Source organism: Cannabis sativa, chromosome 2 (assembly GCF_029168945.1).
Source record: "Cannabis sativa cultivar Pink pepper isolate KNU-18-1 chromosome 2, ASM2916894v1, whole genome shotgun sequence".
In the NCBI taxonomy this organism is placed as follows: domain Eukaryota; kingdom Viridiplantae; phylum Streptophyta; class Magnoliopsida; order Rosales; family Cannabaceae; genus Cannabis; species Cannabis sativa.
The window spans coordinates 87,816,484-87,835,437 of NC_083602.1; the positions used below are offsets into that span (position 1 = coordinate 87,816,484).

Consider the following 18,954-nt stretch of genomic DNA (forward strand, 5'->3'; position numbering starts at 1 on the left):
GAATATTGCACCATTTACCTAATAGCAATGTTATTTAATGATGTCACACTTGTCTTCACTAGTCCAAGATCTTGGATTTGATGTTGATACCATAAAAATAAATAATAAAAAATAAAAAAAAATTATAAGACATGGTGGTGATGAATTATGAGTGACAAATCGAATCTTTAAAAGCCTTATTACCCTGAGAAGAAGGGCAGTAGTTTGATGAGGTCTCCAGCCTGAAAAAAGCTGGTTCTTTAGAAAAAAGATAATGTTAATCATAATAAATCAGCTTTGTTCAATTTAAAAATAGAGATAGATGGTTTGATTGGTGGACAACTCTCATTACATTACATTACATGGTCCTACAACTCCTACTACCCAAGAAACAAAAAACACACCTTCATTGGAACCTTCAACAAGAAGAATAGTACTATTTCTTTTTTCCATACCACAATAAGACACACAATCTCAATCCAATTCTTGAAGAGCTACAAGATGAGTCATGCCTAAATGGCTTCTCTATCTCTAGTCTAGGCCCAAATTATTTTGGGATACTTGGGGTTACTATTTATATGATGAAATCAACAATTTAAGCTTATAACATTGAGAAAGTCTATGTAGGACTGAACATTTTTGTCGAGTTTGACTCGGACTCGATCAACCCCCGAAACACGACTCGTAGAACTCGATCAATCAGCTTCATCAAGCGAGTTCGGGTGTTGTTTTTGCTCATGCTCAAGTTCTATGTCAGTATATATTGTAGTTATCTAAGAGATAATGCAAATTTTCGAGAAATTCAGAACAATGTAACATACTGAAAACAAAATTTAGACTGTCTGTTGCAAGTGTCTCTTTTATTTTATACGTGTGTTATTACGAATTTCTCAAAACTTTATAAAATATTTTAAATAACTATAATATACACTATCATATAAAAACCAACTAAAATCAAGAGTGACCTGTAAAAACATCCTATAATATTTGGTAGCATATAAATAGATTTTTCACATAAATTTTGGCAAGTAGAGACTAGGGAAGGGGACCAATGTGTCACTATGGATTTTAGATCAATTTAGAAGAGAAAATATTGTACTGAAACTTGGATAACAATGCAAAGTAATACAAGAGCAATCAGTTGAGACTTTCAACTTGATGCATGAAGCCCCCATTGGAGTTTGAGTTTAAGAACACCAACAGGGGTAGATTAAAAGACCATTAAATCAGAAACCAAATCATCTAACAAGCAACTCAACACTCCCTTTTCAATCTCTACACCTTCCTCAAATGCTTCATTGTCAAAATCAAGCCATCTTCCAATCCCTGTGCTCATGTCCTTGTCCACAAGGTCATCCACCATCAATTCCGCCATATCTTTCCAAACCGAGATTTCTTCGTGGATTTCCTCGGCTAACCATTCCTTCCTTGGAGCCAGCCTACCTTTTCTAGAGCATGTTCCGATTAACATTTGCAGACTTCTCAATTCCAGAGATTCATTCACACAATCAAACAAAACCTTTCGTCCGAGCTTTGAGCAACACTCCTCTTCATTCCATTCTGTAAAATTCTCCTCGTTCTCGAGATCATCAAATAGAGTTGGTGGGGAGATAACCTTGTTAGCATGGCCCAATGCAAAATCTTCTAGTGCTAATTCAGCATTGCTGACTATGTCTCTCACATATTCCAGTTCCCAGTTGCTTGGTTTATCATAGTCTATAAAACCAAATCTTCTATTCACTTGATTTACACTGACATTCCTTGTGGAACTGAAAAAGACCGAGTCAGATGATTCTATCTCGCCATGTGACGGGGTTTGAACTTCAGCTACCGAGCATCCCTTGTTTCCTGTAAGGATGGTAAAAGATCAAAATGTCTTATCATATGAGGATTGAAAAAGAACATAGTTATGCACCATTGCACCAAGACAAAATTGTTAGTACCATCTCTCTATTCTATACAATATTTAGTCCTATCCCATCCCATTAATTGCAACAATCACAAAAGTATATCTTCCTTGTTCTACCAGAATTTTCTTCCATTGAATTAAGAGCAAACAAGATTCACATTGAAGAAATGGTGGTACCTTTGGCATTACTTCTGTTATCTGCAGAGCTTCCACTTTCGAATGAGTATTCGCAACTTGATTCCGGACTAAGATCTTGATAATCCAATCGTTTTCCAATTGCACGGTTGTTGCTGCTTACACTAGGCTCTTCCATCCTTATAGATCCCTGAAAGTGGTCAACATAGCTTGATTAGTTTAGCAAGAAATATTTACAAACATCTGCATAATGCAAAAGAATTAATATAACAAAGATCTCATAAATAATAAGGGCAAAAGAAACTAGTGAAGTTCTTGCCAGCAGAAAATATTCATAGTTCAAATTCAAACTAGAAGAAAAAGCCTGAATTTTACTGCTAAAGAATTTGTATTATAAGCAGAGCAACACTAAATAAAGGAAAGCAGAAATGAAGAAGCATGGCACAAAGTAAATAAGGAAAGTTGAGTTTAAAATAGATTAAAGGAAACTACTATAAATGAAAAGTAATAATGAAGCTGAAAAAGATCTTATTCTTTATACAATTTAAGTATATTAGTTGTTATTAACTCATAAATTTTGGCTTGTTTAAAACTAAAATTTATTGTATTTTGAGCAAGTGTAGTGTAGTATGATTTGAGTTCTTCCTACTGAACCCTAAGCCTACTACAACCTTTGGGAAACCAAAAATCCTAACAAATTGATGCGCAAAATCGTACAAATTAATTAATAGAATCAAACTCCATTTAGAGCAAATCATGAATCTAATCACTCGAATTAACCCTTATATGGACATATATAAAAGGATTTGATTTGAGTTGATTTCCTTTATACTACAAATTGTTTTTAACACTTACCCAAGAGGGCTTTTTAACACTTACATACAATCACCTCATAATCATATGTGCATGTAGAAAATAGTGAATTGAAATTATGTGTTTTATTCAATAGAACATCCTGCATTACGAAACTAAGTAATTACAACTTTTTCCTAATTTCTTAGCTAATAGATTCTAACAGTGCATATATACAAGGATTTGATTTCCTTTAAACTGTAAATTATTTTTAACACTTACCCAAGAAGACTTAGGGGTAAAATGGTCAACGACGTGGTTTGCTCCCGCAAGGTTACAATCTAAGGTACAAGTCTCTCCTACATAGTAATTGCTATAGTTTCCTAGTCCCTAATATTATAGGTTTTATAAATTTCCCCTTCTATCCTATATAGCTCATTAGCTTGTACTCATCAGATTAAAATGAATAGTAAGTGTCCTACAACATTACATTACTCATCAGAAAATATTAATAACATGACTCTAATTGCATAATATTAATAACCTGACTCTAATTGCATAATACAAAATGTAATTGAAAGTTGAATATCACATTTCACTACTTCAATAATGGACTCAAATGGTTTGTTCCTGATGCAGCAGATGATAATTTGAGTTCTATAGATCTATGCTATTAATTCTGAGACTGAGTAAAATCTCATTATACAATCATAATAAATGGTGGAAGCATAAAGGTTTAAATTCGAGGACAAAGACGCTAAGAAACCAAACTGCAGTAGAAAGACATAACCAAAGGAAACAAACCTGCCACTGCTGGTTCATATTGTTCATTGGGCCATCAACTGAAGGAGATTTACAGTTGTATGAGCTATCCCTTTGAAATTGCTTGCCTCCTCTTGATGTGTTGCTTGGCAAATTGAAATCTTGAGAACCAGATGCACAACTAGCAGAACTCTCCTCTCTGACACCATTTGATTGATATGATTGAACTTTAGATGCTAGTTCCTGAAGCTTCTGTTCCAAAAGTACACTCAAGGAATCAGCTCCTATCACATTCAATCCAGGGGAAGATAATGTGAAGCTTTTCGAGTAGAGATCAGGATCTTTGTCATTAATAGAGTTAAATCTCTTCTCCATCATGACTTGACCAGATGACCAGGAATCACCTGGGGATTTCTTCAGGGGAGAGTTAAATGTAAATGAAATTACATCCATGCTTTGCTTTCTGTTATCTGCACTCATATTGGTACAGGAATCCATAGTGACATTGCATTTTATTGACCTTTCCCCTTCACTGATTGGCAAATTATCTGCAAGAGAATCTTCTAAATTAGAATCCTGACAAACAGACCTTTTCTTCTGGGAGAGTTTTTTAACTGTGGATGATGATGTATCTCTCTGGGCAGCAGTTGCAGAACCCATCTTTCGGGGTCCAGTTTTGGAGTTTGCTGCACCCTTATTCACAGTCTTATTTGTTGACTCAATTGAATTAGTAGAGGACCTAGTTCTTCTGGCTGAATGATTGGAAGCTGAACCTTTTTCGGTCAGCTTATCTTTATTGGATACAGAGTTCTGTTTCTGGTTGTTCTGCCTGAGCGCATTGTTACTGCTCTGTGCAGAATTTCTTTTCTGTGCAGATCGATGCAAGCTAGATTGGCACTTGTGTAACTGGTTTGACTTCACTTCCTTGTGTTCCTTCTGTTTCATAGAGTTCTTATTGTCACATGAAGTTGACCCCTCCCTTCTCTGGACATTGGTCTTTGCTTGTTGGGCAAGTGATAATGATCTTCCCTTATCTCTGGAGTTGTTAAAAGTCCGTTTTTCAGAATCCACAGAAGCCCGAGTTACTAGCACATATTCTGAACCATTTGTGGTTTTATTCCTATACTGTGCTTTATTAAACCTTAAAGAGCCAGACTCCTTGCGATTTTCAGAATCAGATGCTTTATTTGCAGCTTCCATCTTCTCTTTCAAATCCCGAATTCTCAAGGGAACTGAAGAAGCCCCAATGCTGGTCACTTTGCTCTTTGAAGATGCCATGGGACTCGACTCAATCATCTTCGCAGCTGCTTCCATAATGTAAGTCACATTTTTTGTTGGAATGAACCCGGGATTTTTTATAGGTGACAATAGCTTATGATGAGTAAACGGAATTGACTTAGCTGATTTTGGAGGTAGAACTTCAGTTTGAAACCTCTCAATAGGCCGGTTATGCTGCCTCAACGGCCTAGATTCTACGGGATTCCTACAAAATGTATCATGCTTGGGCACATATCCACCCTCCATGGAATAAAAATCATTCCATAAATTAGCCTTGCCATGATGAGCTGATTTAACTTTAAGCAAGCACACCTCTGAAAGTTGAGCAGAACTAGAAGAGGGATCAGCAACATTTGAGCTTGGCAATGAATCTAACCCCATAAGTCTAGCAACTACACTAGGAGCTTTACTCCCACCACCATCATCACTAGTTGCCCATGAAGCAGAAGTCCAGTCATTACTACCTTTATTACTCGAACTCGCGTCATTCTCATCCACATCTACCTGAAAATACAACAATTATTACAAACAAACAACATAAGAAACATATCAAAAAAATCAGTTCAAGAAAATAAGGAGAAAAAGAGATGCTTTGCTTCCCACCTTGTAAGCATCTGATTTGGGGAAATTCTCCTCATCTTCTTTTTCTTGTGTTGACCCTTGTGCAACTAAAAAGACAAGATATTTTAGAACACAAATGAATCACAATGCTCAACCAAAAAAATAACAGAAACTAGTCCAAACATGGGCATAGCATAAAAATCAATGAGAAAAGAAATGTTACCAGGTAACTCTTCCAAGTTATTTGCAAAAAGCTTCTTACGAGATTTCCCATTCCAATCAAACAAGTTAAGAAAACCCCCCTTTGAACGCTTTTTCTCAACTTCCATGCTTTCCTTTTTATAAACCTAAAACAACTGTGCAATTCAAAATCAGCCCATATCCATACTTGGGTTAGAGTTTGTCATATTTGAATCCTAAATGTGCAATCATGTTTAAACTCTAAAAAAATATTATCAATTTGAAATGAACCAAGAACAAAGCAACAACAATTAGCTAGCATAACTGAGTACAAATTATACAACAAAAACACATTTAATCTCACCTACATTGCTCATTCAAATTTTCAAATAAACTTGGACAGAACGCCCTAATTTGGTATCCTTAAAAAGCAATTAGTATCAGAAATGGAATAGAACACAAACCTCAAGTCATTTCAGTCAAACTCTAGTAAAAAATCCTTAAATCTGCAAAAACCCATGTATCCCAAACTCCAAGCTCAAATCTTTTTCCTCAGTTGTAAAAACCCACTTTCCAAAATCAGCAAAAGAGACGAAACCAGCATAAAAGAACAGCTTTTTTTTTTCAAATGGGCAACCTTTCAAATTCCAATCAATCTAGCAAACAAAGCCCATTTCCATTTCCATTTCCATTTCCAAAGCAAACCAAGCTCAAAAATTTACCCCTTTCTTCAACACAAAGGCAATGTACAAAGAGATCTGAACTCATAAAAGCCAAAACAACAAAATGTACGAAGTCCAAAAACCACGATCAGAACTGAAACCAAGAATGAAGGAAGGACACATATAATAAAGAAAAATGAAATTAATTTAATGGTGGGAGAGTGGGGTTCAGGTACAGGTTGGTCAAATAGGAGACTGAGATGAGAGAGAGAGAAAGAATAGAGTTTGAAAATGGGAGACTGAGTTGAGGTGAGTCGAGTCGAGTTGAGTTGAGTAATAAATTAAAAAGGTTTGCATTAAAATCTTTCGTTGGTCTTCTTCACTGAAAAACACTATTTTTTAAGATACTGACCCGTTTTATTGCTTATACTGCAATGCCACGTGGCATGTCTATGTGGGTCTACCTAGGCCCCACTTTTCCATTTCAGACAATTGTCTATTTTATTTGTTTAGTGTCATTGCTTTGGACATAAAGGAAAAATAATAATAATAAGGCCAAAAATAATTAAAAATAAAAAGTAATTTTCAATAATTTCTTCTTTCTTTTTCAGCAAAATAAATAAATAATAAAATAATAGATAAATAATATTCTTCGTTCTTTTTTTTCCCAATTTGCTTTGGAATTGAAAGAATATGTTAGAGAAGGCTAAAAATGTTGTAAAAAATATATTATCTTCTTCAAATTATACAAAAAAAAAACTTTTAATTTTTTATTATTTTAATGGTTTAAGTATTATTTTTTTAAAAAAATTAATTCATTCTTTTAAAGAAAAATTACAAAAAATTAGTTATTTTCGCTAAATAACAAGATTTATACAAAGGAGATTAACCTCAATCTACATGGCACTAGCTTTGTTAATCAAAGCATAGTTGGTTAAAATGTGTGCTACCCTATTAGCATCCCAATATACTAAAGAAATCCTATTCACATTGTCATACATTAACATATTCCGTATATGGTCAAGTATATCATCAACGTCTCGACACACATCTTCTTTTTATATGAATTAATTAGACAGCTTCAAGACAATCTGACTCAATGTTAAATCTTGGTAATTTCTTTTGTATTCCCAACTGTAGCCCATCTTGAATAACGAGCAATTCAGCATGAAAATGGTAGAACTGTAGTAGAGGTAAAGAAAACTCGTCCTCTACTATCTAGAATCACACTTTCCAATCTCGTATGCCCTTTACCCTGTTTAACTCTTGCTTCAACGTTTATTGTACAAACCCCAACAATAGGAGGCTATCATTTTATTTCCTTTTCTGGTTGTGTCCTGTTATGTTTCACACCAACAGTTTTAAAATATTCAAGATAAAGAGCACACCATTCAGCCACCTCAGAAGCATGAGGGATTTTACCTCTATGTTTAGTATTGTTTCGTATGAACCAGAGATTCCAAATTACCACTAATCAGAATTCATAGTCTTCTAGGGTACACATTTTGGACAACCACATAAGAAAGGCTAGCACGTCCTCTTTCTCTTCTCTTCGTACCATCTGTTTAAAGTCACATCTTCTCCAAATTTCCTTGACTGCATTGCAGTGTCACAACACATGAAATAAATTTTCACGCATTCCTTTTGAGCATCTAAAATAGCTTGGATCTATTGTAACCTTCCTATGAACCAGATTCGATTGAGTAGGCAGCCATGAATTTGCTAATTTTCACACAAAATGTTTGACTTTAGGTAGGATTGTCAGCTTCTCCATCTTCTTCCACCAAGTGACGACATTACTATCATCAGATTGGACTATCTTATTCTCTATGTCCCACCCTGTTGTGGGTATGTTCAAAATCATTTCAACATCGACTTAGTTGAAGTTACCACGAATAAAAAACTCATCCCATGATCCTATCTCCCATCATGTAGCTTCAAGTCACTCACATCAAGTTGGTCCAACAAAGGAGGTTTATCATATATTTTGAAAGTCCGTGGGCGAGGCATCCAAGGATCCTCCAGTATTCGGATACTCTCTCCATTCCCAATCCACCATCGATAGACATTAACAATAATTTTTTTCTCCAATGCAGACTCTTCCAAATAAAAGAAGCATGAGAATCGCATTTAGCCTTAAAAATATCGTTATTTGGGAAGTAACTAGCCTTTAATACTTTAGCACAGGGTGTTGTCGGGTGTCGAACACATCGCCAAATTTATTTAGTCAAAAGAGCTTGATTGAACAACTCAAGATTCTTAAATCTCAATCCTCCTTTCTCTTTCGATTTACACGGGCTGACCAGTTACACCAATGAATTTTTCTTTCTTTATCAAAGGAACCTGACCATAAGCGGGTTGCCATCTTATGTAGAATTTTTAGGTGACACATTCCCAAGCCTAGTCCTAGGCTGGGTTAAGGCAAGTTAGGTCTATACTTAAGACCTACCCAAATTCAAGGCCCAAAAATTTTATACACTAGGAATATGTGGAGAAAAAATGATAATTTTGTGAGATTTTTGAAAATAGGCCGACAAATACCCAAACTCACCCCTACCCATGTCAAACACATACTTTACATATAACACATTTCTTAGGCCACTTTGAGTCAGGGTTGGCCCTCCTTCATTGCATAGGAATCCATCTAAATAAAAATATATATAAAGAATTAATTTATTTAAAGTTAAGTTTTTCCTTGGATGTCACTCACCACTAGTTGTTTGGATGGGATTCAGGTGACACTCCCATGACTAATTTTGAGCTAAACCAAACTCGTGTCTATTATCCACTCAAACTCAGAATTCCAAAATTTTATACACTACATGAATATGTGAATAGGAAAAAATGATAACCTTGTAAAATTTTAGAAAATAGACCCACTAATACCTAAACTCATTTTTACCCAAGTCAAACATATAATTTACATATAAAACAATTCTTAGGTCCACTTTGAGTTAGAGTCGGCCCTCAGGCCTACACACTCCGTCATTGCATGGGAATCCATCTAATATCTAAGTAGAATATTTCCTTGCGGAAAAAAATGTAAAGCATTGATGAATATTTCTTAGCGGGGTTGTAGCTTTCTTGGTAACATTTGAAGGAAGCCATAATGATAGCCCCTCATCAAGGAAAAAAAAGGTTCCTTTATCCTATTAAGACTTTGTAAGGCCATCTATTTCTATGGTTGATTGGTTCTTCATTAAAGAAAAAGAGTTTTGGTTTGGCTTCCTATAGATTTTGAATAGTTGTTAAAATACTTCCAAAAAGAGCAAGAGCTTATAGTTCACATGAAAAGACATTTATTAGAATTGGTTCTCAAGTTATTTACTTTTCTAATTTTAAGCATATAAGTTGCATGTGCTCATGTGCTCTTTCGTCAAATTACGTATAAAAATTCTTTATGACTTTATATTCTTTCTTTCTTTTCAATAATTAGATTTAAATCTTTATTTTTATGTCAAATTTATTTGACTTTAAAACTAACTTAACGTGACCCATGGCTAATAAAATGGCTATGGTGGTTGTTATTAATTAGTGTAATTTAGAGCATTATTATTAGACATAAAATTATTTAATTGATATATATAGAACTTAATACTTAATTACATTAATTCTTTTTCATATTAAATTTAATAAATAATAAACAATTGTTAACCACTTGTGTCATCTTATTGACTATTATAATTAATTGGATAAATGGAGTTTGAAATAATTGGAACCAATAGAAATAAGCCTATTATGTGATTCTTTATTGGTTGGAACATTGATTTGAAGTTTTGCTTTGCAAATTGGTTTTAAGACAAGTACACAACTTCAATTCATTTCTGACACTAAACAGTAAACACTCCACTTTCCACCCCTAAAAGAAAAAAATCAATTATTGCAAAAAATTCTTTGTATTTTTCCTTCTTTTTCGTTTTTTGGTAGAGAAGAAAATTGGATATAAAGGGTCCAAGAGAATTTAAGGAAATATCCCCTCAAAGTTGTAGGAATATTTATGTATATAAAATGCATGTCAATCATATATATTAGGGGAATTACCCTCTCCAAGAATATACGTAAGATTATTTTTCTGATTTTTATTTTATGACCATATTTATTGTAGTAATAATGAATTTCTATTAATTTTTAAAAAAATTTAAATAATTTACAATATCACATTGAAAAATATTTAAAACTTTTAAAAATGGACAGTAATATATCCTTAGATAAACCCTGATTTGTTTTTTTGGGGAGAGTAATATATATTGGTACACTTACAGCACAAAAATGTGTACCATAAACCTCCATTTTATATATGTATATATATATATATATATATTTTTTTTTTGCAGGATCCTCCCATATGTGTTATGAAGAAAATTTTACATAAGTGGATACCACATTTTAGACTAATTCTCTCTCTTAATTTTTTTCCGACTATACTGCCAATTATTTGGACTCAAAAATAATACCATCACGATTCACGACTTATAATTCAAGATTTTAATATGACAAAAGCATAAATTTTGTTGCCCAAACCTTAAACTTAAAATAAATATAATATACTAGCTAACTTTATGAGTTACTTTATGTCGCAAATTATATTTAATTATATAGTTGAGATTAATTAATTGGGAAATTAAGTGGGTAATAAATTACAGTTAAATTAGAAATGTAATGCATATATCATCTAATTTGATTGTGCAACTTAAGAGTGTATTTATCATTGTTTTTCTAAATAAGCCTATTTTAAAAAATAATTTTGATAAGTTTTAAAATAAATATTCTAATAGTATATTTTAATATCATAAAATCATTACATTACAAAAATAAAATAAAATTGTTAGCTAATAAGTTTTATATAGTTACTTCCTATAATTCATTATAACTTACTTAAATAAGTTTAAAGTAAAGTAAAAATATTTTAAACAAATTGAACACTATAGAATAAGCTAAATATAAACTCATAATTTTAAAAAATAACTATAATTTAAAAATATATGTAAGATAAATTACCTATTTTTTCTTGTTGAAAGATAATCAATAATTAGTAGCCAATCGGCATCATAATCAATCAAAATGTTACATTTGAAAACCTACAAAGACAATTTTAGAAAGCAAAACTTTTTTATTTTTAGTATTCGGAAAAAAAAGAAAAAAAACTTTTTATTTTCTTGTAGGTATTACTTTTAATTTTCGTATGCTAGTGCTTACAATGGTAAAATGTGTTACATCAAATTTATCAATCTACTTTTGCAATTATTTTTATTTTAGATATATATATATACTAGCAAAAAACTACGTGCGAGGCACGTATACTAAATTTATGCTAGTTTTTTTCTATGTTATTTGAAAGTGATACAATTAAAAATTAAAGAAAAAGTATTATTAATTATTAGGTGAGATTATTATGTGTATCTAAATATTATATTTTATAATGTTGTCAATTAAAAGTGAATACCGAATGCAATATATTAGTATTTAAGCTTGATGATTTAAATATGTTTTATGTTAATCTAAAAATAAATTAAAAATTGATGTTCCAATACTTAAAGAAACATTACTTAAATGGGTGTAAGATAAAAAGAAAATTAAAAATCAATCTCTAAATTATTGATAATTGAAGATAGCATTTGTCTAAAAATTGTAGATAAGAAAACTAATGATAGTCATTGGTGGATTTCAATCTTCATTTGCTTCGATAGAGACAATAGTGTAATTTTTGTATTTTGCACTTTTCATTCTAAATTTCTGTCCGCATATATGTGGATTGTCCATTTTTTCGTTGATAAATTGAATATGGTAGTGTCGACAAAAAATGAAAACCATGTTTAACAAAAAGTGATAGTATTCTATAACAAAATACTATTAAATTATTTCAAAATACTATATTTCATTAAAATAAAACTCTATGCGATTAAAATTTCATATTTATCTTTACTCAAAAAGAAAAAAAAAAATTGATAAAAAAAAAAGAAAAAAAATGAAAAGTTTCTATTATTATCTCCACTGCCTTTCTAGATGTGAATAATGGTCTCTTCTTTCTTCCATATTCTTTTTTATTTTTTGTATATTGTGTATGCAACATATATGTAAATTATTACGTAACTTTAAAGAACTTTACTCCTGGAAACTAATACATATGCCGAGCACTTAGAATCATTTATTAGCTGTAAATTTTGTTGGGTTTTTTTCGCTATTGATGCTTGGTTTTGTGAACTTTGATAAAAGTCACACTTCTTTTTTATTCTTATTATTACTTATATAATTTGTTATTAAGTTGTGAAGAAGAAAAAAGAGAAGTGCGGATTGAAATATTATATGTGATTAATGTCCAAATTGTAATAGGAAAAGGAATACAATAAATAATGGAAGAAAACCTAATATTTTTATATATATATTTTTAATTTTTAGAGTTATAGTTGTGATTATATATAGAGTTGAAATATGTTAAATATCAGTTCAAATATTAATAGGATTTGTTTTATTATTATTTTATGATATATAAATAATATTTTATTATTTTATTAAATAAAAATAATAAAGTCATCCATGAATTTCTCATAAACTAAGAATTTCAGTTGTATAGACACACTTTATATAGAATAGATTTATAAAAATTAATCTAGATCATATTTATTTATTTTGGCATCAAAATAATTTTCGTAATCGTGTATGTTATAGTTATATATAATCACTTATAAAATTTTAAATAGTTTACCATATCAAAATTAAAGTTTAAATATTTTCACGTAATTATTTTTTTTTTATACGCATAATAAAAAACTATTTAAACTTTATTTTCGTAACTAAAAATTATTCAAAAAAATTTAAAACTTTACCATTAGTCTTTAATAAGTGTATAATGTACAAGATTATTTTGAATTGAAAAACTATCTTAAATACCTAAACATATAGGAGTGTACCGAGACAACAATTTAAAAAAGCTTACTATAAATTTGTCCTTAATGTACATGACATAATCATCCTAAATCTTATTGAAATTCCCATCTCATAACCAAATACAATCACACAAATTTTTATATAATTATATTCACTTCCTTAGCATTTTATTAATTTGTTACGAATGAAGCAATTTTATTAACTGCATAGTTCATTTTAAGTTCCATTTCATAATATTTTGATTCTTTTATCCAAAAAAAAAATGGACATTTTGATATTAAATATTATTCAATAATATCATGCAAATGTCTAAAATGCAATGAACACTTGAAAGTGTGAAATTACAAAAGCATCCACATTCTTCTAAAACAGACAACTAGACAAGAAAGCTTTGGAGCCTTTGGAAAGAAGAAAGTCCCTATATAATGTCCTTCTCTCCTGTACTGGGGCCAAAAATTAACGAGACATATACTTAAAAGGACAAGGACAAGGACAAGGACAAGGCTAGCTAGCTAGCTATAGCTACTAATGAATCATTGCATTTGCATACATACCTCTTCTTTACACAAATAATTTTGATTTCACGTGCATATGCCTCAAGAAGAAGAAGAAGAATTCTTGAGACAATTATCACAAGGATTAGATCCATTCCTGCAATTCTTTTCATTAAAAGACTCTCCAAAGTGTTTCAATAATGTTTGTCTTCGGCATTGGTCCTACAATAGCAGCAGTGGAGTTACTAAATTAACTAGTAATAGAAAGAGAAATTATTGTTGGTTGGTTTGTTGGGTTCTCTCCCAATTTCCCATATCGTAGCTTAAAAGGCTGGAAGTTTTATTGCAAGAATAATCAATAAAAGAAAAATTGGTTGGTGGGAGTTAAAAAGTTGCTGACCTTAAGTTCACAGTACTCTTTCATTGTCTGAGCTTGACTCATTGCTCTCTTGAAGCTATCTTTCTTGTATCCTTGCCCGTTACGCAACATACATACAACTCGGCTAAAATCTTTTTTCTGATAAAGGAGAATGCATACTGCTGAGAGATCATCTCTTCCAGCTCTTCCAGATTCTTGATAATAGCTTTCTATTGCTTTTGACATTGTATTGTGGATGACAAATCGCTGAACATTGATAAGGAAGATTTTCTCAAATAAGTCATATTAGTACTTAAGACAATGTACATCAGATTAAAATTCAAGGTTTTATGAAATGTAGTCTAATCTTAACAGAACAATGTCATATATATTAAGGGGATTTTTGCACAGAAAATTAACTAGTCTGAAATACTGCACTTTAGTCACTAAGTAATTCTTATACACTAATTTGGTGAGACTGTTAGGCACTATCTGTTAGATCTAACAGACTTTCGCCGCACCAAATTGATGTAAAAGGTGACTTTTACCGCCGAGAAAAAGCTACTTAGTGCCTTAAGTACAACACTTCTGACTAATTACTGCAAAAAAAAAACCTACTTAGTGATTTTTGCAGGTTTAAGAGGGAAAAAAATTACTGAGTTTTAGTTGGACTTACAACATCTGGTTTGTCTATTCCCATACCAAAAGCAATAGTGGCACACGCAACATGTGCCTCTCCTTGATACCACTTCTTTTGGGCAGAAACTCTCTGAGAAGGGCTCATACCGGCATGGTAATAGACCGTCTTAATGTTGCATTTCTCATTCAAGAATTTTGAAACGTCCACACATTCACTTCTTGAAAGACAGTATATTATTCCACACTGATTCTTGAAACGATCTATCAGTAGCTGTTTAAGCTGCTTCAGTGGTTCTTTAGTCTTACCAACTACTTCGTATTTCAAGTTAGGTCTATCAAAACTTCTTTTAAGGACAAGTGCATGGGGGATTCTTAAAGCTTGTAATATGTCCTGCAATAGATCTCAGAACCATTACTTTTATCCAGAAGTTACACAAAGCCAGAGGTTAATTCTTACAAAGTCAGTACCTTCCGAACTGGATCAGTTGCGGTGGCAGTTAAAGCCATCACAGGAACTTGAGGGAAATTCTGCTTAAGACAACCCAGTTCTCTGTAATCTGGACGAAAGTCATGTCCCCATTGGCTGGATAAAAGGACTAGATTGATTATCAAAAATTAAAAGCAGTAATATGATCTAACGACCCCAAAAGCAAAGATTTTCGTCGAAACTTCTAATCAGAACATGTACACTGATAAAAACAAGGGGAGGAAAAAAAATGTAATTCTTATGTCCTTTTTTGTTTTGGAAAGTAACTCGATTCTCTTAACAGCCCTCTTTCTATTCCTAATAATTTTAACATTTCATTCCCCGCAATACAATTATACATTCACATTTCTCGTGGGGTTTGAATCAGATAATTGGATTGGATCATCCTGAAGTCAAGACTTTTTTTTTCCTTTGTACTTTCATAGAATAAGGCTAGTTTAACACTAGAAGATTTTCCAGTGCACAACAAAGAAAATTTTGAATACAGAAAAGAAGACAATAAAATTAATCATGAATGGAAAACAATACTTATCAAATAATTTTTGTCAGCATATAGTCAATAGTCAAGAAACGGTCTAATGACTAATGAAGGTGTCACTGCATATCTTCATACTATACTAGAAATACTAAAATACTATCACCAAAATGAATGAACTATGAATATGTGAAACGTCCTACCTCACACAGTGAGCCTCATCAACAACAAACCCTGCTAATTGTCCCTGTGATTTAAATGCAAGTAGGTTAGATTTGCAGTAAGCGTCAAAGTCGAATGCTCTTATACAAGGCCAATATATCAAACTCAATAACCTGAAAGTATTCACCTTTCGATGGAGGCATTTAAGGTCCTCAAAAAAAGTTTGGTTACCAGCAATTCTCTCAGGTGTCACGTACAACAGTTTGAATGATGGTTTATCTTTCCTAGTACCAAGGATAGATAATATGAGCAAGATGGATCAATAGCATAATGAGTAACAGATTAGATATAATTTACAGGGTAATCATATATTTCTCATGATGAAAATACACTTTTATCTCAAAGTTACAAGAGTGCATCCAGAAAACAAAAAGGAATCCACACATGTACAGAAATAAGCCTTATAAAAGTGCACATGATATTTTTTTAAGCAAGAAAAGAAATGAAGGATAAATAGCGGTAGAATATAGCAAATACGCCTGAGAGAAGGAGAGAGATAGAAATAAAACCTTGCCTTAGCTCTTGGAGGACTATGGCTGCTTGGGAGGCAGATTGTTGAGAATTTAAAAATGTCGCAGGAATACCAAACTTGTGGATCAGTGCACCTATTTGATCCTGAATGAGGGAAAGCAATGGAGATATGACAATGGTTACACCTTCTTTTAGTGTTGCTGGAAGCTGTGGAAGCACACAAAAGGATATTACAACACTGAAATTAAGTATGCCCCTCTTTTAAACTACACTCCAATGAAAAACAAACTACAATGAAACAAATATACAAATATAGATAAGCTAATGCTTATCTAACACATTGTGTAGTTAGTGCAAACAAGGAAAACTAACCTGGTAACATAAACTTTTACCACCTCCAGTAGGCATAAGAATGAAGCAGTCTCGGTTTTCCATAACCGCTCTACAAGCCTGATGCTGCAAAGGGCGAAATGACTTGTTACCAAAAATCACAACATTTGCCAATTCAAGGTCATCCAAAGCCTGTAATGATTCATAACTGAGAATCTCAGTGTCATTTTTGGAAGTCCTGAGACCCTGTTCTTCATTATGTACTGTTGAAACTGAGCCTCTTGTTAAGCCGCTCTTACAGTCCTTCAACAAAAGATAAACTACTTCAGCATTTCAAATTACACAAGGGAGATTCTTTCATTAAAAACCACTCATTACACTCTTATACAGTCCAAGTTTGTGATACTTCAAATGAGTTTAAAACTGAAAACAATAAAACACCTAGCTACACAAAGAAATATATATACCATTCTGAGTTTAGTTCTTAGTTCTTACCAAAGACCCAGAAGAACATTGCCCTGAACTTTGACCAAAGCCAAAACTACGCAAATCAGAACGAGGATAGGGATTATTCTCAACACCTTTTCTTTTCCTTATTCTCAAATTTGAGTCACTATCACTCGAAGAACCCAAATCCACAAATTTTTGGTTTTTCTGAGTTAAAGGCGACTCATCAATGACATTATCATTTTTGCTGTTATTGACAACTTGTTCCTCAAACAAATTTTCCATAGCTGCAGTAGTTTCAAATCCAGCATCCTGCACATTATCCCATTCCTCGCTATCCTCCATGGATTCAGCGAGCGACACAAGAAAATCATCCCCACAGTACTCCACAGTGATAAAATCTCGGCCATCCTCACCTAAACACATTTGAACACATAAAAATCTAAAAAGGAAAAACCAGAACTTTAAACTCCAAGGCATATAAAGATTAATCGAAATGGTACCGTAAAGCTGGACCAGACGATCCAAGCACTTTTTTGCGGAATCTTGATCGAAACCGAATTCGAGTGCCAAGCTTAACAATCGAGCTTTCTCCAACTCGAGATCATGATCGGCCATTGTAGAAGAGTATTATCTCCCGCGCGAAATTGCTTTGAAACCTAAGCATAGTACGGCGATGGCGGTTTCTTTCTCCAAGCCTTGTTTTGTTACGCGTTAAACGACGTCGTTTTAGAATGATATATTTTTGCAATGTTTAGATAATAATTGTTTTTTGGAGAATTTTTTTAGATATTATTTTACGAGAAAATTTTAGATTTTTTTAAAAAAAATATGGAAAAAAAAAAAAGATACATGGTTATTCCAGAGTCGGCCCTAGGCTAAGGCGTAGGTCTACTCCTATCAGGGACCCAAATGAATTTTTTTTTTTAATAAATATATATATTTTTAATAATTTTTAAGAATGTCATTTATTTTTATAAAAAGGGCCAAAGAAACTATTTTTTCTAGGGTCTAAATTAACTTAGGACCGACTTTGAGTTACCCCCTTATGGTAACTGGTTACCTCTCTGGTTAGCATAAGGGTACATGGTTACCCATTGTTTACCCAAATTTTGATGATACTGATGTGGAAAAAATGATAACACGTGGCACGAGGATACTAAGGTTGAATTGATGAAAAATATGTAAATTTATGAACGTTAGTCAAGACCGTTGGTCATGACCGTTGGAAGAGAGTCTGACGATCACCTTTCCCCTAGCTTAAGGAAGGTGACTACCCCCAGGATCGTGACCATTGGAAGATAAGTCTGACAGTCACCTTTTTCCTTAGCTTAAGCAAGGGGACTACCTCCAGGGTCATGACCGTTGGAAGAGAAGTCAGGCGGTCATCTTTTCTCATAGCTTAAGCAAGGTGACTACCCCTAGGGTCATGACCGTTAGAAGAGAAGTTTGATAGTCACCTTTCCCCTAGCTTAAACAAGGTGACTACCCCCAGGGGGCAGTGGACTAGCACCCACATAAAAGAAGGAAGGGCGATAGGGAGAGGTGGGAGGCTCGAGAGACCTATAATGCATTACCATGGGATAAACGATCACCACACACCACAAGAGTCAAATCACTCTAGGGGGTATATACTATTACCCCTACCTCAAAAGTAATGATTCACATGAGGTTAGTGTAGGGGTGTACCCTTAGACTGTTAAAAATTATTTACTAGGATTTAGATTTACCAACATGTATGCTGATTATAATTCTATAATCTAACATCCTAAATATGAAGTTCTTAAAAACTAGAAAATAAACACATTAGAATTAAGAAATCCTTACAGTGATAACAACTGAATAATATGACTCTTTTCATTTAGATCTCTAGCTTGTGATTCCTATC

General features: G+C 32.8%; 2 protein-coding genes across 3 annotated transcripts; both read right to left on the reverse strand.

Moving 5' to 3' along the window:
• Positions 1-1,056: 1,056 nt before the first annotated feature.
• LOC115719372 (uncharacterized) lies at positions 1,057-6,646 on the reverse strand. Of its 2 annotated transcripts, none has more exons than XM_030648389.2 (6): positions 6,061-6,646; positions 5,640-5,763; positions 5,459-5,523; positions 3,620-5,359; positions 2,066-2,213; positions 1,057-1,827 (listed from the first exon to the last, which is right to left on the reverse strand). In XM_030648389.2, the coding sequence occupies exons 2-6, from the start codon at positions 5,743-5,745 to the stop codon at positions 1,190-1,192; spliced, it is 2,697 nt and encodes an 898-aa protein (XP_030504249.2). In that variant the 5' UTR covers positions 5,746-5,763; positions 6,061-6,646; the 3' UTR covers positions 1,057-1,189. The 2 variants fall into 2 exon arrangements, with proteins under 2 accessions (XP_030504249.2, XP_030504248.2); XM_030648388.2 differs by having other exon boundaries at positions 5,640-5,772.
• Positions 6,647-13,412: 6,766 nt separating this feature from the next.
• Positions 13,413-17,796, reverse strand: LOC115718497 (ATP-dependent DNA helicase Q-like 1). The gene is made up of 10 exons (XM_030647295.2): positions 17,570-17,796; positions 17,115-17,482; positions 16,662-16,922; positions 16,328-16,496; positions 15,946-16,037; positions 15,800-15,843; positions 15,103-15,217; positions 14,672-15,025; positions 14,038-14,262; positions 13,413-13,859 (listed from the first exon to the last, which is right to left on the reverse strand). The coding sequence occupies exons 1-10, from the start codon at positions 17,682-17,684 to the stop codon at positions 13,740-13,742; spliced, it is 1,863 nt and encodes a 620-aa protein (XP_030503155.2). The 5' UTR covers positions 17,685-17,796; the 3' UTR covers positions 13,413-13,739.
• Between the last annotated feature and the right edge of the window lie 1,158 nt (positions 17,797-18,954).

What these genes read in the sequence shown, in the direction of transcription:
- LOC115719372 (XM_030648389.2), bottom strand. Translation starts at nt 5,745, where the DNA reads ATGGAAGTTGAGAAAAAGCGTTCAAAGGGGGGTTTTCTTAACTTGTTT. An exon ending in ATATGAACCAGCAGTGGCAG is followed by an intron (nt 2,214 to 3,619) that starts GTTTGTTTCCTT and finishes GACCACTTTCAG; the next exon opens with GGATCTATAAGGATGGAAGA. An exon ending in TAACAGAAGTAATGCCAAAG is followed by an intron (nt 1,828 to 2,065) that starts GTACCACCATTT and finishes CCATCCTTACAG; the next exon opens with GAAACAAGGGATGCTCGGTA.
- LOC115718497 (XM_030647295.2), bottom strand. Translation starts at nt 17,684, where the DNA reads ATGGCCGATCATGATCTCGAGTTGGAGAAAGCTCGATTGTTAAGCTTG. An exon ending in GTAAAAGTTTATGTTACCAG is followed by an intron (nt 16,497 to 16,661) that starts GTTAGTTTTCCT and finishes GTGCTTCCACAG; the next exon opens with CTTCCAGCAACACTAAAAGA. An exon ending in CCTCCAAGAGCTAAGGCAAG is followed by an intron (nt 16,038 to 16,327) that starts GTTTTATTTCTA and finishes GTACTAGGAAAG; the next exon opens with ATAAACCATCATTCAAACTG.